The 21,700-nt window shown below is 49.3% G+C and overlaps 3 protein-coding genes across 7 annotated transcripts in view; 1 reads left to right on the plus strand and 2 right to left on the minus strand.

Annotated features, from left to right (window-relative positions):
* Window positions 1-53: 53 nt before the first annotated feature.
* YIPF3 (Yip1 domain family member 3) lies at window positions 54-5,272 on the minus strand. The gene is made up of 9 exons (XM_005526916.2): window positions 5,174-5,272; window positions 4,890-5,096; window positions 4,701-4,807; window positions 4,038-4,083; window positions 3,645-3,737; window positions 3,179-3,310; window positions 2,548-2,661; window positions 1,966-2,089; window positions 54-559 (listed from the first exon to the last, which is right to left on the minus strand). The coding sequence occupies exons 1-9, from the start codon at window positions 5,252-5,254 to the stop codon at window positions 438-440; spliced, it is 1,026 nt and encodes a 341-aa protein (XP_005526973.2). The 5' UTR covers window positions 5,255-5,272; the 3' UTR covers window positions 54-437.
* Window positions 5,273-5,340: 68 nt separating this feature from the next.
* Window positions 5,341-8,589, plus strand: POLR1C (RNA polymerase I and III subunit C). 2 transcript variants are annotated; one of them, XM_005526917.3, is made up of 9 exons: window positions 5,341-5,427; window positions 5,505-5,576; window positions 5,669-5,776; window positions 6,316-6,448; window positions 6,553-6,672; window positions 6,872-7,024; window positions 7,195-7,344; window positions 7,863-7,979; window positions 8,293-8,589. In XM_005526917.3, exons 1-9 carry the CDS (start codon window positions 5,386-5,388, stop codon window positions 8,409-8,411), a joined length of 1,014 nt encoding a protein of 337 aa, XP_005526974.2. In that variant the 5' UTR covers window positions 5,341-5,385; the 3' UTR covers window positions 8,412-8,589. The 2 variants fall into 2 exon arrangements, with proteins under 2 accessions (XP_005526974.2, XP_014111418.2); XM_014255943.2 differs by lacking the exon at window positions 7,195-7,344.
* Window positions 8,590-9,850: 1,261 nt separating this feature from the next.
* Window positions 9,851-21,700, minus strand: part of XPO5 (exportin 5) — a 30,147-nt gene continuing 18,297 nt past the window's right edge. For all 4 annotated transcript variants that reach the window (XM_005526919.3, XM_014255987.2, XM_014255990.2 and 1 more), the window contains 12 exons: window positions 18,335-18,435; window positions 17,221-17,317; window positions 16,545-16,681; window positions 15,854-15,951; window positions 15,345-15,391; window positions 15,056-15,150; window positions 14,142-14,204; window positions 13,563-13,645; window positions 12,746-12,853; window positions 12,442-12,579; window positions 12,113-12,277; window positions 9,851-11,583 (listed from right to left, as the gene is read on the minus strand). In XM_005526919.3, the coding sequence (XP_005526976.1) occupies window positions 11,443-11,583; window positions 12,113-12,277; window positions 12,442-12,579; window positions 12,746-12,853; window positions 13,563-13,645; window positions 14,142-14,204; window positions 15,056-15,150; window positions 15,345-15,391; window positions 15,854-15,951; window positions 16,545-16,681; window positions 17,221-17,317; window positions 18,335-18,435 (1,273 nt within the window). In that variant the 3' untranslated portion in view covers window positions 9,851-11,442. The remainder of the gene's footprint in view (window positions 11,584-12,112; window positions 12,278-12,441; window positions 12,580-12,745; window positions 12,854-13,562; window positions 13,646-14,141; window positions 14,205-15,055; window positions 15,151-15,344; window positions 15,392-15,853; window positions 15,952-16,544; window positions 16,682-17,220; window positions 17,318-18,334; window positions 18,436-21,700) is intronic.

The following is a 21,700-nucleotide window of genomic DNA, read 5'->3' on the forward strand; positions in this document are numbered from 1 at the left end:
AGACCCAAACACCACGCTCCCACCACAAGCAGGCTCAAGCATAAAGACGTCACTCAGCACCAACATCAATTTAATTCTTCCCTCTTCAGGACAGGAACAGGGCAGATACTCCTGGAGTTACATCAGCAAGCGGAAAGAGGGCAAAGGAACAAACTGTGCTGGGAAATCCCAGCTAAACATGCAGGCAACAGAACCACTCTACTCAAGACAGCCCAGACCTGGATGGGGGAAGAGTGTAGCTCTTCTGAGTCACTGAGGTGCGACTCACCTCCGCTGAGTCCACTCAGCTGCCCAAAACCGTAACGCAGAGGACAGGTCCAGGAAAACAAAACCAAGTTGTCTTCTTGCTGTTCTGTCCTGTTCCTAAGAGGCAGCAGGTTACTGTGGCCCTATGCAGCCCCAAAAGTAGTGAAGGAAGCAAGTCCAAGTCTGTAAAACTACAGGGTCAATGCAATGGCTTTGGCTGTTGTGTTCAATATAGCATTGGAAACAACTGGAATGTCTCGGGCAACTCTCTGAAAGGGAGGCATGTTGGGTCCTTCCAGTGTGTCCAGGATACCTGCAGAACAGAAAAAAGGGGAGAGAGGCAAGAGTTAGCTCAGATGATAGCAGATGGCGCATTTCTTCTTGCTTTTCTCTCTGACTAGGGTGTGATTGAGGGTGGCAGGGCCCAGAACAGGTGAAGCACTTGCAGAGAGTGGAAGGAGACATCTAGCCCCAAAGACTGAATAGGAGTAAACACTTCCATCCAGAGACCACAGGGTACACATCAGAGCTTGTGCTCGGGGCAGGAAAACTGCATGTTCCCAAGAGGAACACAGATCCTTTTGCTTCGAGGGTGTCAGATCCAGTCCCCTGCCATCTGACCTGAATACAGGTACTGTCAGAGAAGTTGCTCTGGCAGTTTCTAAAATCCTGTTTCTACTTCATCCCAGCACAGATCTTGCTCTTAGACCAAGACTCTCTTTCATCCTGAGATACACTTGCAGACTCACATCAGGAGCTGCCACTGTGCTGCAATACGGAATTTTTGTCACTGCAATGCAAACAGACCATGCTTGGCAGGAAATACACAGACCAATGCAAATGTCCTCAAGTCTCTGTCAATGACCCTCTTAAGACTGATAATCAGTTTTGGAGTGCCTTGAGGAAAATTGCTTGGAATATATTTTGTTCTATTTAATCTGCCAAAAAGCTTCAGATCAGAACCTTTGCCATAAGAACAGATTCAGGAAAGAACAAGATTTATATCTAAAAGGACTTGTAATGCTATGTGTAACCCCTAATTATGCAGATTTATCAGAAATATCACAAATGGGTCTGGCTGCCTAAACTCTATAGAGAGATTTGCAGAATTGCATATTTAGGGATCTGGAAACTCTTTAGAGATGGGGTGGGAGAAGAGTTTTGGTTTTGGTTTTGTTTTTTTTTTTTTTTAAGGAGGCTGAGACTTTGTTAGGAGAAAACAAGAAGAGACATGGAAGGAGGACCTGAACGTGCATGGCCTGGTTAATAGTACCAGCTGAGGAAGATACAGCCTCTGCTATCTGTGCTATACAACACAAGATAAAAGAAGATGTTAAACAAAGAAGGAAAAACACTTATGGCACATTTCCTGATCAGAGAAAAGCAACCTTACTTCAGCAATATTCAGGACAGGGCTGGACATCTGCATGCAAGAACAGTCAGTGCTGTTACACTTTACTTGTGGGGAAGTAATAAGGGTCCTTCCTCATAAATTTGGTCTTAAGTGCTAAAACCCAGTGCACAGTAAATACTCCAATGTGTACCTGCTGCTCTACTTGAACAGCTTCTAAAAAAGCTAGTGGCGGTCATTTTAGAGCTGGAAACTGGCACAGATGCCCAAAGGACAGATTCAAACTGCCCATACCTTCTCAGAGAGAGAAAAAAACAACTTCTCTTCCCCCAGATCTAACAGGATGTCTTTATATCTCCCTTGCTTACCTTCTACCACCTTGTGATAAGCAAAGTGCAGATAGAGCAGGAAAAGCATATGCAGAGCAGCAAGAGTCCCACACAGGATAAGCCGCTGGGTATGTCCCACGGTGCGTGACACCAGCACAGCAACCTAGGAGAGAGGAGGTGATCAGAGACAGGGCAGCTGCTACCTGAGCCTCTGGCACTGCAGTCAGGAACACATAGAAGAACAGGTCAAGCAGTGAGAATCTGCAGAAACGCTGCACTGAGTCTTTGTCTCAGTTTTCACCAATGAATTTAATTTGATTAGTTTTGTGTAGGTGAACTTTGCTCAGTCTTGCCAAGAGTGCAGGATGCTCAGTCATGGCTCTCCACAGCAGCTGTAAGTGAGTAAATGAACCTCTTGCAGCTGTTAGAATGGGTGAGGATATCAATCCAAGCTGCACCTCCACACACCAGTGGCCAAATTACGCAGGAGCATCGGGCTGTTCTGTAACTCAGCAGCTCGACTGGCTGTGAAACGAACCACCAGGCCAAGGAACAGAAAGCAAACACCACTTCCTTTTTTTGTCCCAGTAAGAGAAGGACCCCAGGCTGCCTGTCCCTTACCATTCGTAGTGTAGAGAGTCCACCAACAACCAACCAGAAGATGTAGAAGAGGGAGTGGAAGTGGATATTATAGGTGACAAAGAGAGTGATGCAGTGTCCAAAAAGACCATAGCCCTGACAAAACAAAAATGTCCATGTTACAAGCACCAGTCACACACAAAGGGCCATTGATCAAGAGCACAAACAGCCTATTCCTGCAACACTTCACTGTGGCAAAGCCTCACAAATCACTCATTCACTGCCAAACAGTCAAGCAGAACAACTTTAACAGCAGCTCACACACAGATAATCTGTCTGAAGGATTCACAGGCATGCCAGAGACTGTGACAATGTGGGAAACAGAGGAAAGATCCTCCAATCCCAGAGAAATTTGAGTTTCCTGGCTTTTTACCACCAGGTTCTCAAATCAGGAAGTGCAAAGCAGAAGACCTGCACAAAGGAACTGCCTCTTTGCACTATTGTTGTGCCTGAGATGGGTCAGGTCAGAAGAACATCATGGAATTCCAGGCTGTCCCAGTGCAGTTACCTGGGACCATCAGTTTACAAAGACTTTCCCTGCTGTTTGGGAAAAGCTTGTTCTGGAACACCATGCAGCCAATGTGCATCACAGGGAAGCTCCATGAGTACGTACCAACAGTGACAGCATCTGCACCATCGTGATTTGGGCATTGCACAGATATGCCAGGAAATACATGAAAGATGAGACGCCCAGCCAGTAACCGAAGCAGGTGCCAATGGCTGTGCCCATCAGTGTGCCTTCCCTCTGTGGAGACAATGTCAGGATGAGGAGAACTCAAAGGAGTGGCCTGCCAGCACCCAAACCCCTGAGAGTCCCAGATCCTTTGCAGGCATTATCAAAGAGCTGGCCAGCAGCAATCAGGGGGCCACAGGACCTAAACCCCAAGCCCTCCCAGCAGCAGTGTCAAGACTTTCTGGGACATCCTTGCTCCCACCCCAAACCAACATCCTCAAATCAATCTGCTTTTCAGCAAGAGACGCTTATTCAGTTATAGAAAAGATTTCCTCTCCATTTCTAGTGTCACTACAACAACTCAGAGCCTAGTCAAACCACCACTTATCAATGAAACTTGACGTACAATGATGGTGTCTGAGGTCTTCATTCCATGCAAAAGAATGGCCACCAGTGTGAAAACCAGCATGAGGGGTCCATACAGCTCGCCTGCAATCTTCTACAGAAGGAGACAGGTGAGGTAAAGATTGGTTAGAGCCCCTGAATATCATACATCAGCCCCTGAATATCACAGGCGATGTGAGAAGTGCACTGGATGGAGTTTATCACCCAGGTTATCACCTGAGGTTAGGGGACAGCACACTGAGGTTTGGAACAACCATGGAAAGGAGCCACCAACATTTTCAGGGAGAACACCTGGCAAACTCAGTCCTTAATAACATGGATTATTACAGTTTCACAAGATGTCTGTGGGACAGTCACTTGGACATGGAGTCTGATTCAGCAAAAGGGAACTCACCTGTGGGAAATTAATCATCTTCACAGGAATCATGGACTCCAGCAGTCTGCATCACAGGAAAGCAGGGAATGACAACAGGAGCAAGAAGAACAACAGGACAGTTAACAAAATGCTTCGTCAGTAAAAGATCCCATATATGCATCACCAGTGTTTGCTATTGTGTTGACAGGCCTTAAGGGACAGAGGATTCTTTCTAAAGGGTGAGTCAAGAAGGAAAGGAAAAGAAGGAAAACCTTATTTTCAGTGAGTTAACTTTGCTGAGTAGGGGCAGATTCAATGAAAATGTTTAGGGTTCCACTCAGGGATGAGAGATCATCGACAGAACAGCAGGAAGGAAAGGTAATTTTCTTCGTAAATGCTCACAAAATTTTGCCTTGTTGCACTGCAACTGTGTTACAAAGCCAACAGAAGCCAAACAAGGCAGCCAAATACGAAAAGAGCCCTTTCTCCTGCCCTGAGCAGCAATGCCAGGTGACAGGGCCACCAGCCCAACCACGGAACCTCACTAAGACGAGCGGGACAACGCACAATGCGTTTGCCCATCCCTGAGTTTTCCTGCAGGGCTGCCAGCCCACCCCAGCTTGCTCGCTCGGAGCTGACAGCCTGCAGGCATGTGTCCTGCAGGCACGGAGCCGCTGCCTCCCCGCGCCGGGAGCTGCCCACCTGGCTCGCACTTGGACGGGCTCTACATCGAAGTAGGGCCGGAGGATGTCGATGTTGGCGTATAGGCTGAAGGCCCTGGAGGCTTGTCTCTTCCCCACCTGCCACATCTGCGGAGAGAAGGGAGCGGGCAGCGGCCGTGCGGGCAGGCAGGGACCCCGGGGCCGGGGGCGGCCGGAACACAGCGCTCACCTGGTCAGCGACCTGCCGGCCCAGCTGTCCCCGCAGCCCCTTCATGCCCAGGAACTCCCCGTCCTCCTCCTCGCCGGCGCCCGCCTCGCCCTCCGCTTCCTCCTCCTCCTCCTCCTTCATGCGCTGGTGCATCTCCCCCATGTCCTCGAAGCTGGAGCCCGACGTGTCGTCCATGTTCTCCATGTCGATGACGGCGGAGCCGCCACCCTGCGCCGGGGCAGACACGGTGTCAGCACCCGCTGGGCCCGGCCCCGGCCCCGCCGCCGCCCCCGGCCCGGCCCCACCTGCACGTTGTCCTCGACGCCGCCCCATGCGGCGGCGGGGGCACCGCTCCTGCCGCCGCCCGCCGCCCCCGGCGCGGCCATGGTGCCCGTCCCGGCCCCGCCGCGCTGGCCCGGATGGGCTGGAGCCGGATGTGGCGGCGGCCGGCAGCGGCCCCCCGGGGCCGGGGGCGGCGCCCACCGCCCCCCCGGGGGCGCGGAGGAGCGCGGACGAGATGCGGGACCGCGTGGTGCTGGGCGAGTTCGGCGTCCGCAACGTGAGCGAGCCCGGCGGGGCGGGGAGCGGCCCCCGCCCGCACCCCCTCACGGCCCCGCCTGTGCCCTCTCCTCGCAGGTCCACACCACCGACTTCCCCGGGAACTACCCCGGCTACGAGGACGCCTGGGACCAGCGGCGCTTCGAGGAGGTGGGTGAGCGGCGCCGGCGGCCGGGGCTGTCTGTGGGTGTGCGGGGTCGGGCCCCGCGGCCGACGTGACCCTCGGTGCGCGGCTCCCGCAGGCGTTCCGCGTGGACGTGATCCGTGAGGAAGGGGACACCCTGGAGTTCGACATGGTGGGCATCGACGCCGCCATCGCCAACGCCTTCCGCCGCATCCTGCTCGCCGAGGTACCGCCGCTCCCGGCGTGCTCACCTGGGCTGCCGGCATAAGACTTCCTTGACGGGGGCGGGGAATGTCCAGCCTTGTGTCAGCCCTTGCGGACGACTGCGGGTTTTGGAAGAGAAGCACACGTTCGTTCCGCACGTGTGCCAGGAGCCCGAAGAGAATCGGGGCTTTAGCAGCACGGGCGATACCGCCTACTGGTCTCAGGGGTGCTGCTGGTAGTGTCTGCCGGTCAGCCTTTTCGACACAGCTGTGGTACAAACCAAAAAGAAGCCACGTAACGCTGCCAAGTACTAAAAGGTTGAGGATGCTTCAAAGCCCTTTCTACTTCCCTTCACCTCTTTTGATTGATTGTTAAAAAAAACGGGGATGGGAGTAGACGAGGTGTAAGGGTATATTGCATAGCCTGATTTGGCAGAAATACCACTCAAAATAGTCTGCATGGCAGGTACTTGTGCGAGAGGAGGGACACTTGAGCTGGATAATGTCTTGGCTTGTAGTTCAACTATTGTCTTAGGCTGACTTGATCTCTTGTCTCCCTGAGGTGCCAACGATGGCTGTAGAGAAGGTCTTTGTGTACAACAACACATCCATTGTGCAGGATGAAATTCTGGCTCATCGGTTGGGCCTCATCCCTATCCGAGCTGACCCTCGGCTCTTTGAGTACAGAAACCAAGGTGAGAGTCTTGGATAGAATAGAAATATTGAAGGTTCCTCTCAAACTAGTAAATCAGGGTCGTGTAAACTGACTAGAAGTGTTATTTCATGTGCTTCTTCCCAGGAGATCAGGAAGGCACTGAAATTGATACTCTGCAGTTTCAGCTGAAAATCAAATGCAAACGAAACCCTCAGGCTGCCAAGGAATCATCTGATCCTGATGAACTATATTTCAATCATAAAGGTGAGATTTCTCCTAAAAATAGGTGCTTTTCTTTTTGGTCTTGGAAGACAGGACTTAGACTGTTTACTCAGCCTTATGTGCTCACAGAGAAAGTTGATTCCATTCTGTTAAACTTACTTTTTGCTATCTCCAGTCCTGTACAGGTGAGTGACGTGCTTTGAGGCAGCAGCTGACTGATGCTTGTGGCTTCTCTTTGCAGTGTACAGTAAACACATGACGTGGGTGCCCCTGGGGAATCAGACGGACCTTTTTCCAGATGCTGACTTCCGACCTGTTCACGATGACATCCTCATTGCACTGTTGCGACCCGGACAGGAAATAGATGTGCTTATGCACTGTGTCAAGGGTATAGGTGAGTTGTGCCTCCTGGAGCAGCGGGACAAGGAATGTGAGTGCTTGGACTAGGGTACTCTGGTGTGATGGGGAAGGGTGGAGAATTGGCTTTTCCCCTGGAGCTTTAGGCCCCAGGATCCTTGTTCCCTGAGGCCTGCTCTCATCCTTGACTCCTAACTCTTCATACAGGTAAGGATCATGCCAAGTTTTCTCCTGTGGCCACAGCCAGTTATCGACTGCTTCCTGACATTACTCTCCTGCAGCCTATTGAGGATGAGGCAGCTGAGACATTACAGAAGTGCTTTTCCCCTGGGGTCATTGAGATCCAGAATATCAATGGTACTTTTTTCCTGTGCTAAGTTCCTTGCGAGCTTTAGTAGAGACTGATTGGAGGTTGGAGCCAAACTTTTGCAGAGACAAAACCACATTGTGATGTTGCCTTGCTGATCAGTGGTTCATGCTCTTCTGAGCCTGGTTTTATGGATGCGTGGTTACCACGTGCAGACGTGTTGGGTGATGAACGGGGATGTCCCTGAAATGCATTGCATACCTGTCCACAGAGCCCTGCAGCTGCTGACTGCAGCTTCCAGCGCTGTTCAGTTGTGACACTGGATAGCGAGCTTGCTCTTTCCACAGCTGAGTGTGGAGACTTCTTGTGTCCTTCCAGGGGTGCCTGTAGGCTTCGTGTCTGGGTTTTTCTTCCAGGTTGGATTTTCATGTTGGGTATACGCTAATTCTTTATATTGGTGTCTTCCCTGCCTTTGGTGAGGGGGGAGTGCCTGTTTGAGCTAAGCATGTACTGTGACCGTAAGGCTGACCTGCTGCAATTTGCCCACCTTGTTTCATCTTCCTTTTAGGAAAAAGGGTGGCAAGAGTAGCCAATGCACGGCTGGACACATTCAGCAGAGAAGTTTTCCGACATGAGGGTCTGAAAAACCTTGTGCGCCTGGCAAGAGTACGGAACCATTACATCTGTAAGTGCCCCATTTTCCAGAGTCCTGACGTGGTTCATGTGAACAAGCAGTGACTGGCCAGCATGTGTGGCTGGCTCTGTGCCTCTCCCCACCCTCAGCATCCATACATCCAAAAGGCAGTGGGTAACTGCTTGCTTTGGGATTGAATCTTGGTGCTTTCTGCTGGCAAAGGTAGCTGCTTCTCTGGCTGTGAAGATCTGGCTTGTTGCAGTGAGGTGTAAGGGAAGGTGAGGGACGGAAGCATGGAGCCAGGTGCATGGAGGCTGAGGCTGCCTCATGGCTTTTGCTGACTTGTGTCTGTGTCTCTGTGCAGTTTCAGTGGAGTCGACAGGTATCTTACCTCCAGATGTGCTGGTGAGTGAAGCCATCAAGATCCTGATGGGAAAGTGTCAGCGCTTCCTCAATGAGCTGGACTCTGTGCCTATGGAGTGACCAGGCTGTAGCTGGGAAAGCAGAAACCTGCACTGCTGTTCTGGGTTTCCTGCACCTGCCTCGATGGGGGATTCCTCTTCCATAGGCAGGAGGCTTGAGAGGGGTTTGCCAAGAGTCCAAGGACTGTCTCTTTGGATTTTTCTGTTGGTAATGAGCCTCAGTGAGTAGATGCACTAAAATAAAGGCTTTTTTTTTTAAAAAAAAAGCTGTGTCCTTTGCCATTCACAATTGCGAAACCAAAACCATAATACATGGAGAAGTGGCAGCAGGTCTAAGGATGGGTAACAGCATTTATTTTAGATGGTATGCCGTGAGTGAGGAGGACTGATGGGGTGGTGTAGTAAAGCACTTCACAGCAGGTCAGTGAGGTTTAACGAGTTGGCATAAGGGCACGGCTGTTTTGCAGGTGTTTCAGACCAGCTCTGGGATAGTTAATATGGTAGAGAAAAGGCTGTACTATTAGAGGACTGGAACACCTCTCCTATGAAAAAATTGAGAGAGAGCTGGGATTGTTCAGCCTGGAGAACAAGAAAGCTCCAGGGAGGCCCCATTCTGGCCTTTCAGTATATAAAGGGGGCATGGAGAAAGACTTTTCCAGGGTCTGTAGTGACAGGCTAAAGGTCAACAGTTTTGAACTGGAAGAAGGTAGACTTATATTGAACATCAGGTATTTTTTACAATGAAGGTGGAGCTAAGTTGTCACAGGTTTCCCAGAGCTGCGAATGCCCCATCCCTGGAAGTGTTCAAGGCCAGGTTAGATGAGGCATTGAGCAACGTGGTTAAGAGTTGAAAATGGGAGTACTGGTGTGTCTCAGTTGCTGAAGTCAATCCATGCTATAGTGCTAGACTTCAGTCTAGTTCTACATTCTGCTAAGTAAGTCGAATGAAAGTTTCCTTGGGGTAGAATTACTTAGCGTGTAAACATCCTGTTAGGGTGAATATGCTGTAAGGAGAAGGTACACTTGACATCCTGGCTCCAACCCGAATCTATCCCATGCCATGCTGCAGACCCAGGTATATACTGCATGTGCATGTCACCCATTATCACTGTCTACCTATCCATAACTATCTATCCATCCATCCACCTCTGTGCTACTGCTTCACATGCTTATGGGATGGACCCTTGAATAGCCTTAGGGTTTTGCTTTGACAATACACATTCCTCAAGCTGTAAGCTGAGACCTAGAATTAAAATAAACTAGCAGTGAGTCACAAATGAATACCTCAAAAATGCAATTTCCCCCTCACCTAATTAAACTATATAGTCTGGAATGGCTCATCCCCTGACAGTGTATACACCACCAGCAAAGGTGCTCCCTTTTTGGTAGCTGGAATAAGGGATACTGTGAAATCTCCAGGAGGGCAGTCTGGCCAGATCAGAGGCCTCAGATCTTACTGAAACAGATAAAAGAATCAAAAATGAAACATGACACCATGTGTATGAAACTGGAATAGCTTTACTGACATTCAGGTGTAACACAACCAGTTCGGAGACGGCTTTGGATTTAAACATTCCTACAAAAAAGGTTTAAAATCCATTTTACAAAAACCCCTTGTGTCTAGCATGAAGTCACAGAATGTTAAAAATATCACAACACAATAAATACACCCAGCCTTTGCTAGAGCCAGGAGCCATGTTAGCTCAGAGGTTAAAAAAGTTTGAGGCTAGGAAGAAAATGGAGGGTGCTGGTGGAACAGCAGGGGCAGGAGGGTGAGTGGATGCCCAAGGCCTGCTCTTCCTATCTGCACTCCCATGCCTCCCAACCCCAGCCTTTTTGTCCAGTCTGTCCATGTGGAGACACCACTTCTCCACCTACCACAGTTTATTACTTGTTCTGTCTCCTGGATGGCAAAACTGCCAGCTAGCTCTGGACAGACCCTCTGAGCTCCTGCGCTAACTCTAGGATAGATTGTGTAGTATTTGTCATGTAAGAAGAACCAGCTTTGCACACTGGAGTGGCTTTGTAAGAGTCCCACCACATCTAAAACCCAGTTTCTGACCTGGCTCCCCCCTGTAAACTGCAGTATAAAGCCCACCCCTCCTGCCCCACCATGCAATTCTTTGAGAAGTACCAGACTGGGTAAAAACAGGGGTTACTGTCACCTCCACTGCAACAGGGCGAGGAGCTCCCTTTTGGATTGCAGGTGCTTCAGGTATTGGTCCAGATTTTATTTACCCTGCGCTGGCCAAGTTCTAGTCTACAGGGCATGGTAAAATAAAAAAAATAATAAAAAAAAAAAAAACCAAAAAAAAAACAAGAAAAACCAAAAGAAAACAGTATGTCCTGCTCCCCCTGAGAGATGTCCAAGAAAGGCTGGCACAAAGTAAATGCCTTCCATTTGGCTCTGGGTAGAACAAGCTGTATGATCATATCTGTACATATATATGTATATATATGACAGTCTCTGCCTCTTTCTAGAGAGCAGTTGCACCTTAGAAAGGCTGATCTCACAGGAGATCCTAGAGCACTGCTAGGCTTCCTGGCACGCAGCCCTCAGCCCAAGGCTCAGCATCCTGGAGGGAAACGGGTTCAGCAGAATTCCAGTCCGCTAGGGACGAGTGCTGATAAGCGTGACAGGAGTGTCCGATGTGTTCCCTACAAAGCCTGGCTACTAGCACCCAGAGGAAGATTAGGGTAGCCCCTTTTCACATGGCACACTACTCTGCCATTTGCATTAATCCTAAACCCCAAGGGATGAAGAGGTGGAGCAAGAGTGACCCGAGGCTACAAGATGATCAGGCTTTACCCTAAAGAGGTCTATGGACTCAGCTCCCACCTTGCAGAGAAGCAGAGGTCTAAAGATGCTCATCCAATGGAGGGGAAAGAGTCAGGGGAAGAGCTTAATATTGACTGGTTCAAATGCCACCGCAGGCCCCATCCCAGTGTATGGAAGAGAAGGGGACAGGACCCGTAAGGGGCTTTATTCAGACGAATGCTTGTGGAGGCGGTGACAAGGAGAATCTAATGTGCTTACTATGAGGAGAGACAAATTTTAAGGTAAGGGAGGAGATGGCTGCAGCATCCCAGGCTCAGGGCTCGAAGAGTACATTGAAGCCCTCTCCATCCTCGTTTTCTAGCACATCTGTCTCCAGTGATGGCTTCACCTTTTTGAAGAGAGATGGAAGGTTCCGGATATGAACCTCCTTGCGGAACTGCTCCCCGATGGGCTTCTGCAGAGGACAGACAAGCAGGCATCAGTCACTGTTCATATCCCCGCTCAGCTCAGGGGCAGCTTCTTGCACAGCAGATGCAGAACCCAGGTTCTGAGCAATCCCTAAGCCCAGACCCCATACTTGCATTTTGAGGAATGTCAGGCCTGGCCTTTCCCAAGTGCCAGGGCACTGAGGTAACTTTTAAAATACCAGCTCCCCAGCTTCTAATTCAATGTCCCAAGGCTCCACCACCACCATCCTCATGGAAGTCCAATGCCCACCCAGCAACTTCCATCAAACATTTTAGCATCCTGTTTCCCCAAGCATCTTTGTGCAAGGTGCTTGCTGCCTCTCAATGAGAGGCCATTGCTGGAGGGGCTGCTCAGTCTGCTGGACCCTGGGGTGAAGAGAGGCAGAACAAACACTAAAGATGCTGCTACAGCCTCCTGGCTGGGAAGGGGGGGTGGCTGGTGAGAGGAGGCAGGTCAGCCACCCCATCACTTCTGCAGCATACAGCTGTGAAATCTTCCTCCAGGGTATCACTTACCCCAATGCAACCTGAGATGAGGCGCTTGAAGTGATCCTTCCGGCGCTTGTCGGCCACCTTCTGCAGTGTTGGGTTGAGAAGCTTTGAATCAAACTGCTCCAAAGAGTCCAGCTGGATGTCTGGGATCTGCTCCATCACTGCCTTCAGCTCACCATAGCGAGGGCGCTGCATGGAGAAGTACCATTAACCCAGCTCTGCCAGAGTAACAGCCTTGCCCTCCTTGGGGGCCATGCTCTCCCCTGCCCCTACCCACTGGGCATGGGATTAGTTTTCACCATTCCCCTCACATTCCTCAACCTCACATTGGGATGAAGAACAGAATTTCTCACCAAGGCCTCGTAGATCTGGAAAGCCAGGTGGACAAGAGCTGCCATGCAGCCATCGTGTTGCCCATGTACCTGTAAGCCCTTCAGCACACTTGTGAAAAACCAGGACACGGCATCGGGAAGGAGGTTTCCTGGAAGCACCTGGGGAAGAAGCACTGTCAGCACTGAAGCAAGAAACTGGTACGCAGCCACCTTTCTGCAACAGCTTGCTCTTCCTGAGGGAGAAGGTGCCCAGGGGTGAGGCAGCCACGCTTCTCACAACATTCAGACCCAGCCAGAACTAATCCCTTCTTCCTCCCACAGGTACCTGTTTGAGCAGTGGCCAGCAAAGCTGTGTTGTGGTTCTTTGGCAGGACAAGGTGTCCTTCCAGGACAGGGATGTGTAGGCAGTGATCAGCACTGCAGTGCAAACATCCTGAAAAGGAGTCAGGAAAACCAGTCAGAGGCACTATTTCTTACTTCCAGCATTCAAACCTGATGGTATCCAAGAAGGAATTCAGAGAATCTGCAAGAGCCTCTGAGAATCCTGTTACTGTTGCTCCAGCAGAAGGTTTTCACCCAGTGTGCACCATGAGGGATCAGTGCTAAGTTAACCTGTTCCCTTCATCTCCCTGGGAAAGACCCTGGAGCGCTTATGGACTCCCCTCAGCTGCTACTCTCAAGTCACTGCAAAAGCTTCTAGAAGAGCTTCTGAGGCATCCACAGCAGAGAGTACAGGAATACTGGGATAAAGGTACTCTGCACAATGGGTGGTATTAGCACTGTGGCTCCTGTACCACCTCAGGCAGATTTTACAGAAAAAAAAAAATGGATGAAGTTCCTCCTCATGAAGACTGGGGCCCAGGATGAAGGCAGAGCCAGGGAGCCAGGGAGCTGAATGCCCAGGACCTCTTCCCCAGAAGGGCTGAAGCTCCGTAGCCATGTGTTACAACTGGATCCCAACCCCCATTTGCTTTGTGGCTTCAGCAAGGCCCTTAAAAGCCATGCATATTCCCAAGAGGTTATTCCCACAAAGGGAATGCTCCAGCAGCCTAGATCTCTGCAGCACTGTTTGGCTGCAGAGCAGACAAGTGTGATAAAGAGTACAGAGAAAGGATGGTGGCAGTCAGAGCACATGTTCTTACCTCTTGCTTCATCAGACACTTGCCAAGCTCGGTGAGCTCTGCGTTGGCAGGGGGAGTCACCTCCGTGGCCATCGCCTCATCATCTGCAGAGCAAAGGCTGCACTGTGAATGTGGCCTCCCAAAGACTGAGGGGACACAGGGGGGCTACAAGAACTAAGCTGGGAGCCAGGAGACAGCACACAGCATCAGTGTCCTGGCACAGCTTACCCAGAACATCTCCTTTCAAGCAAAAAGCAACGATCCTTTGTGGGGCAGGAGGGGCATGCAACTGGCTACCTTCAGCTCTTGGGAAATTGTTCACATCCCCTCTGCTCCTCAGCCCACTTCTCAGAACCTTAAGAACCAGCTGCTCCAACATGCCACCCATGAACCCTTACAGCACATTAGTTTCCAGGCTAGACTGGGTTTTTCTGTGGCCCCCAGACACGCTGGGCAGGACAGAGGTGAAGGCTTCTTACCAAACCTATACCCCTGACACAGAACCTCCAGCATCAGCCCAGCCTCCCCCTCAAGAAACAGGAAAGGAACAGCATTTGTGTACACCAAGGGCTGGAAAGGCAAAGGCAGGCATTTACTTACCATCTCCATCTACAGCAGCAGTAGTGTTCTGTTCAACACCTTTCTTAGAAACACAGCAAACAGCTGCAAAAACAGTTGCAGGTCAGAGGAGAGGAAAGGGAAGATGCTACTGCAGAACATGCAGAGATTATCCTACAGACTCTGGTGGGTTCACAGGTGCTTCAAGCTCCCCCAGCTCTTACAGGGAATCTGAAGAATCAGAAAGCCCAGTATAAAAAGCTCAATACTGCACTACCTGGAAGGCTGTCACACCTCACCCACAGCACCTTCCCACAGTGGAACCTGCTGCACAATGGTTGCTTCTGACTACAGAGAAGCAGGAATGTGCAAAACCATCAGAAGCCCATAATCCAAGAAGAACACTGATTTAAAGCAAACGGCCAGTTGAGAAAGGAGACAGAAGACAAAGCTGTGATCTCTGTGGAATCAATTTCCCCAGCCTTCCTGCACAAAGCCACGCTGACACAAAAATTATGTTGGAGAAGGGGAACACAAGGGAGTCTGCTCTGGGGGAGGGACTCTTCCCTTATGTCTGGTTAGAGACATGGCAATTACCAACAACAAAACCGCTCTACACTTGGCTTGTCCATAAATCCATGTCCCATACTGGGTTCCAAAGCGCAGAATGGGAGAAACCAATTCCCTGTAGGATTGGATTCTTACAGGAACAGTGCCAAAACCATGGAGCCCTGAAAGCTAACAAAAGGACGAATCTCTCTTTTGAAAGTTTTAAATTATCTCTTACTAGGTTTTAGCTAAGATTTTGGCTGGGCTGTCTCACATCTGCCTTCTCATGGTTATGTTATATACTACTGATGGTTATAATTAAATTTTACTGCACACTGGAATTCCTGTTGGCCTTTCCAGGGAAAACTTCCCAAATATCTCAGGAGATCTAGCTTGATTTCACTTACTGGCGAGATCCATGACTTCTCGAGTTAGCAGCCTGACCAGCTGTTCCTCAAGCATCTCCTGAGACTCGGGGTTGTCATCTGCAGCATCATCCTCACTGAGGAGAACAGGTTTTAGTCTGACAGGAGCCAATGTCATCAAGCACCCCCCCACCCAAACACAGGGAATGAGTCACCAGTGTATCTTCCAGCCCTTGCTGGCAGGGCTGTATCTGGGCAAAGGGCCACGTAATAGACCAAATCTCCATCCCATTCCCCATTTACCTCTTTGTACCAAGGGGTGGAAGCTTACCAGAGCATGCTTCGCTGGTTGATCACCTGCCATTTCTGGGACAACCTCTGTTCAAGACAAAAGGAAAGATTAAATCTGGACACAATGCAAGGAGACTCAAGCAACAGCTGCTGGAAGAAGCACAAGAGTTTTCAACACAGCTCTCATGCCAAAGACCCATTTTGAATGCAGGAGAACTGGTACCAAGGGTGTTGGAATGTGAATGAGCTGTCATGAAAATGAGAGGACATGGGGAAACAAAACATCAACAAACACAAAATGTCTCAGGACTGCAGGTTGAGAAGTTTATGTCCACAGGTTTGAACTCACGGCAAGTGGTGCTGTGCAACAGCCAGGGCTCAATGCACTTTAAAGCCCCCCCTAAACATCACCAAAATCACTAAGCATCAAGGCTCTGCCCTTGTCCCTTCTGGCTCTGTAGAGACAGACATTCCCACATGTTGCTGCCAGTTGCTACAGGGAGTCAGGTGTGTCAAGGAACAGGCAAGCTGGACAAGGTGTTTTCTTACCAAGTGCAGATAGGTAAAGAGTGGTCCCAGCATGGGGCAGACAAGGGTTTCATAGTATTCTGAGGGACAGGAAAGTACCAAGGGCTTCACAAACACACCTGAACAGACCAGTTAAGGAAGAAATCCAAGACCTAAGGCCAGCTGCTAGGGAGACTGCAGCACAGTGCCCAAGCCAACCCATTCCACTGGGAGGCCAAGGGACAGACACTTTCTCACAGCCCTGAATTAACAAATGGCATCTCTATACAGCAAGAACATCAGTTATTCAGCTCTCTCCCCTGACAGTTCAGCTGAGAAAGTTAAGGGTGCTTAGCACCCATTTCCTAGCTGTGAGACTCAATGTCTAGCCCCGGAAAGTGGGCTGGGAAACCCACATGATCTCCCAGAGAAACACATCCTAATGTCAAGCTGCTCACTATACAAGCCCCTTTGCCCCTCAGAAGGCACTTACACCCCTCTCACAGTGCCTCCAGAACCACACAAATCCTGTGCATTTATTCTGACCTTTATTATGCAGTGCTCTTTCTGCTCATGCCCTCCTAGGCTCACACATCATCTGCACCAGGTGTACCCTGTCTGTTTACCTCCTCAATCACCCTTCTTTGTCTTGGCCATACTGAAAACAATGCAAGGTTTAAATTTATGTCTTCAGAGCCTCCCAAGCTGGCATTAGAGAGTGATGGAAGGATACGGAGCATGGGACGCAGTCTGTAATCAGGAATGTTGTTGAGGTTGTTGAAAGCAGAGCTGAGGAGCTGGGTGGCGAGACCCTCAACAGTGTAGAAATCCTGTTGCATGGAGGGGCCTGCATTTCCCAGGATGTGAAAACTTCAACAGAAAACAAATTGGTTACAAGTCTGCCACATAACAAGTACCACATCTCTGATCTGCAAAGGCTACAAGTACTATCATCTTAAGACTACACAGTTGTCACATTCCTAAACAAATACTGTGGAGGAATTTTAGCACACTATCTCTTTTTTTTCTGGGATACCTGCAGAGGAACAATGACTTAAGCATTTAAGCACTACAAGGTATTTTCAAGTGCTGATGTACCCTGGCACATAATTAGAAGTGGCAAAAGAGATAAACCAGATGAGGGTATCAGGTAAGCGCTCCAATCTGACTACCTAACTACAGAAGAGCTAAAAGCAGATCCCCATTTTGAGGTACTTTTTCCAGACCGTTCCACGTCTGTGTGGCAGGTTACAATCACTCAGTACAGGCCACCACTGCAGCTTGTACTTGCATACTGCAGGATACAACTCATGCCAGAAGTCTGACTCTAAAGGAAGTCAGGACCCCACAATAACCTACTGCTCTGCCTGTGCAGTGATGAATCGTGGTGAGAGATGTGGTGCTCTTACCAGTTGTCATAGAGGGTACAGAAGAAGCCCTGCATCCTTTCTAAGACTGTTTTGTAAACAGGAGAGTCATAAAGCTCCAACAAAGGCTGAGGGAGACCTGTGGAAAGGAATAAACTTCAGTTACATTAATGGTGAGAACACAGTGCACCTTCAGAGCACACTGGGCAGGCCCCAGCCAGCTTGATGGCAGCAAGGGAAACCCTTGGCAAGAGCCAAATAGGAAGTGGTGCAGCAACCCTAGGGCAGAAAGTCAGAGGACAGTCAGGTTCAGGATGGCTGCACCCAGAGCAAAGTTGTTTCCACTGAGGTTGCTGTAGCTCCTCTAATAGCTCATTCCTTCAGGTCTGTATTCTCTGCCAGGATACAGGCTACTGTCGAACTATGATATTAAAAAGTTTAGAGCGGAGATCAAGGCCCTGCTGCTTTATGTGCAGGGGCTCACAGACAGTTTTTAAAGTCAGATAAAGGAAGCATGTCCTCATTTTATAGATAGGAAATGGAGAAAGACAAAGCAACTTCCCCAAAATATTTTACTGTCTGTCAGAACCTGAAATTAAACCCCCATTTCCAAAGTTATGATCCACACTTTATCCACAAAGCCATCTGCTTCTGCTTGGCTGGAAAGGCTCCTGTGTCACAAGCTCACACCTGTTTTAAGAAGGTTCCAAAGGCTTCTTTCTAGCACACTGTCTAGAAACAAACGCCAGTGCCACACTGCACAACTTGGCTCTTGCCCTCCAGGACAGGTCTCTGCACCAGCACTCAGGGCTCCTTCTGAGCACTAATTGTGCTCAAAGGCAGACAATTACAGCATCCTCCATTCAGCCTCTGCAGCCTGAAATGCCATGCTGCAGAAACCACCACCTTCCCACAGTTGGGACAAGCAGTTTTGTAGCATACCCTTCAATGCATGCAGAAGGAACCAATGTGTCTGAGACCTATAACTTAAAATTTAATGTCTTTGTTTCAGCCAGTTCAAATCACAGCTGAGCTGCAAATACTATGAAGAACCTGGTCCTCCAGCCCTATTTCACTTCCGCTGTTATGGAGAGATCATTGACTCATATCCCTAAGAATCTGCCCACATATGCCCTCCTGAAAAGAAGCCTCTTACCTAGAATGGCATTCTTCTCCACCTCCAGCATGTCCAAGGCCTTTGCAAATGTATCCCCCAGCCTAGCCACCATCTCTGGCATGTAGAGGTTGTTGTGAGTTCTGAAACAGAAGAGCATTTGGTTTATACTCATGTAAGTCAACCCCTTTTTGCCCTTGACAGTGGAATCCTCTCCTTCAGCTTGTGACCTGCTCTTCTGAGGCAGATGATGAGGAAGGTGAGACCACGCACATGTGCATGGGATCCCCCTTCCTCACCTGCAAAAATATTGGGGAAGCTGACTCAAGAGAGACATGGAGTGACTCCACCTCCTGTCCTGCATCTCCTGGCTGCCCCTTCCACTTATTTCAGTTCATCCCACCCCCTGCAAGCATTGGCAGTAAAAACTCCCAGCAATTCTTCAGATGATGCTGGGAACAACTTATTAGCTTGGCCAAAGGGATCAGAGAATGTATTCTTAAAACTGAGAAGACATAGATTCTGTTGTCTCAAAAGATCTTCTGTACCTAAGGCCCCTGCAGAGGGAGGGGCTGTTTCAGCTCTAAAATACACACACTGCCCCTCAGGGATGGGTCACAGTTCCCAGAATGGCAGGTGGCATTGGAGGGACTCTAGTGAGAACATCAGTCTGATGAGATGTTACTCATGGCAGGCACACATGCACCCTGGACAACACATCCAGCTGGGAACAATTCTGCATCACAGGAAGTGGGTGCTGTCAGCTGTCCGCAAGGGATACCAATTCAGCCATGGGTGGCTGGTTCTTGCCATCCAGGCCAAAATGGGTCTCGTCCCCTCTCTTAGCCAGGGTACTGACACTCAGAGCTGGACTCGGCCGGGGTGTCTCTCTCACCTACCTCTCTCCTTTGAGACCTCAGACCTCCACTCTGGGTGTCGCCAGCTGCACACAGCACAAATCCTGCAGCCTCCTCCAAAACTGCAATGCCATTGTACCTGCTTCTAGAGGTGATCAAGGGCAACTCAGTATCTCCTCCTCAAGCAGCGTTTCCCAAAGCAGGGGGTACATGGGAATGGCTGGGGGAAGGGAGGGTGGACCAACCTCAGGATGTTCTCCAGAGTCTCAGCTTTCACGTATTAATTATTGGTTCTTTGGGTATTTTTCTTTTAAGGTCTACGTTCATAATTCCGGCAACCCCGATGCAGTGATGACTGCCTGCATTTGCAGAAAGCTCCAAAACCACAACTATCCCGTTTCTCTCTGCAAGTGTTAAATACTACCCTGCTCACTGCACGTGAGGAAGGCAAGTATGTGAACTTCTTAAGAAAGAGCTACACAAATGACTTCTTAAAGACTCATACTCTCATTCTGGGCTGAATCTAACACCATGCAACAGGCCTCAAAGGGGTACAAGCTGATTCTACTTTGCCAAGAAGGGCCAGGGAACAGCCCAGCTTCCACACTGGTTAATGTTGCCCCCACTGACTCAAAAAGCTGTACATTTCTGCTTGAGGCTGAAACCTAGCCACTAAAATAATCTCTTGTATGTCTCCTGCCCACTGCACGCCAGTGTTGGCTTTGCTTCATGCTGGGAGGAAGGCCAGTGGGGCAAATGCAGGGACTGTGGAATTGCAAAGGTGAACCCTGAAATCCCACTGCACTAACTCCAGCAGGACAGGCCAGACATCATATCCTGAAGGTCATGGTCCTTAGTTGTTTCAGAGTCCTTGAAGCATTTTAAGTCTGAGAGTTGGAAGGCAGATGTTCACTTACAGGGCATGCTCTCTTAATACCTTAGCAAGTTTCCAGTGGGAATGGAAAGAAAATGGCCTATCACCCGCCCCCCATGGAAGTGAAAAAGGCATCCAACAGCCTTCATGTATGATGATGTAGGCCCTAGGCATGTTCCAGCTGAGACTAATCAGCACTCCTGGGTACCCCACACACAGGAAAACAAAGTAAAACTAATTTCAAGAGACATTTCTGCTTTAGAAAAGACAAGCAAAGGATATGGCAGGACTTGGGGAATTTTCAGTGATGGTCACAGCTCTGCTAGAAAGAGTATCTGATGCCTAGAGAGAACAGCTTGTAAACCAGAAGATGAGTCCTTCAGGACAGTCCATGATCGAACAATCCTTTTCCAAAGCTGGAGCTGTCTAAAATGAAAATGCCTCCAGCATCCATGTCTACCCAAGAATTCTTTCACCAGCATTAATGCTTTGGCAATATCAGCATCTCGTCATCAGGAGCTCCAAAAAAGCCTTTGTCTAAGCAAAGCATTTGCTGAGCCTGAGCACTTAATTTGTAACAAAACACGAGCAAATCCCAGCACAATAAAGACTCTGCACCCATCAGGTCATGCAGCTACTGACTGCAGAAATGCACCAAGGTGGCTGAAAAGCATGATTTGGGTTTACATTCAGGAGTGAACATTTTAAGCCAGAAGCTAGAAAACACCTACATGAAATGAGGTGCCACAGAGGACAGGAGAATCATTAGTCTGGAAACTGCAAGCAGTGATTAATAAAGCAACTTCAAAATAATTAATTAAATACAGCTACCAACACAAACACAGGTAGATGCCATTCAAAGATACCTTATTTTTCCACTGCCTGGACTATCTCATTCTTCTCAGTTCTCTGATCTCACCCATAACCTACCTTCAAGCTACTTACCACCCTGGCAAAGGCTAATGGCTTAACAGCTTCACTGCTTCTGTCTGCTAACACAGCAGCAGAATGCCACACACCATCCAGAGAGCAGCGGACCCACCTGCTCAGCCAGACCCATGCTACTGCTACTTGCACATCTGCTCACACAGAAACCAACACAACCTGCAGGGACTTATGTATCTCTGTCCCACATAAGCACGTGGGCAGCACTGGATGTTGCTTATCCCTACAGAGAGCTGCCCAATGGCACAGATCTAAGAGAAGCATCCATCCCCAGATAGTAATGCAACTATGTCCCTGAAGGCATCCTCAACACAAGCAGTTTTCCTGCCAGGCAGCCTTCCTCATATCCCAGTACCTCCTGCCTGCTGACAGGCAGCTACAGATTCCATATTCTCCTGTGTGGTCCATATTAAAGAGGGCTTGAGGAAGATATACATGGAGAAAAGGCACCTGAACTCAGCAAAGAACACAACAGGAGCTCCAGCCAAAACAGCTTTGCCAAAAAGACATAAGCATCATCATCAGCACTTGCACTGAACAACTATGAGATTGCAGTTGTCAGACAGAGGCTTATATATCCAGCAGCAGCAATGGAAAAATATGAAGCATAAAGATCTACTTTCTTAATACATTATTCATTGGTTCTTGTTAGAGCACCTAGCCTTAAGAAAAGCCCAGATACCTTTGAGTGAAGTACAGGTTTCTCCATGTATGTTACTACCATGTACACAG

Source organism: Pseudopodoces humilis, chromosome 3, assembly GCF_049639895.1.
Source record: "Pseudopodoces humilis isolate 2021_Gansu_Grassland_sample_001 chromosome 3, ASM4963989v1, whole genome shotgun sequence".
NCBI classification, from domain to species: domain Eukaryota; kingdom Metazoa; phylum Chordata; class Aves; order Passeriformes; family Paridae; genus Pseudopodoces; species Pseudopodoces humilis.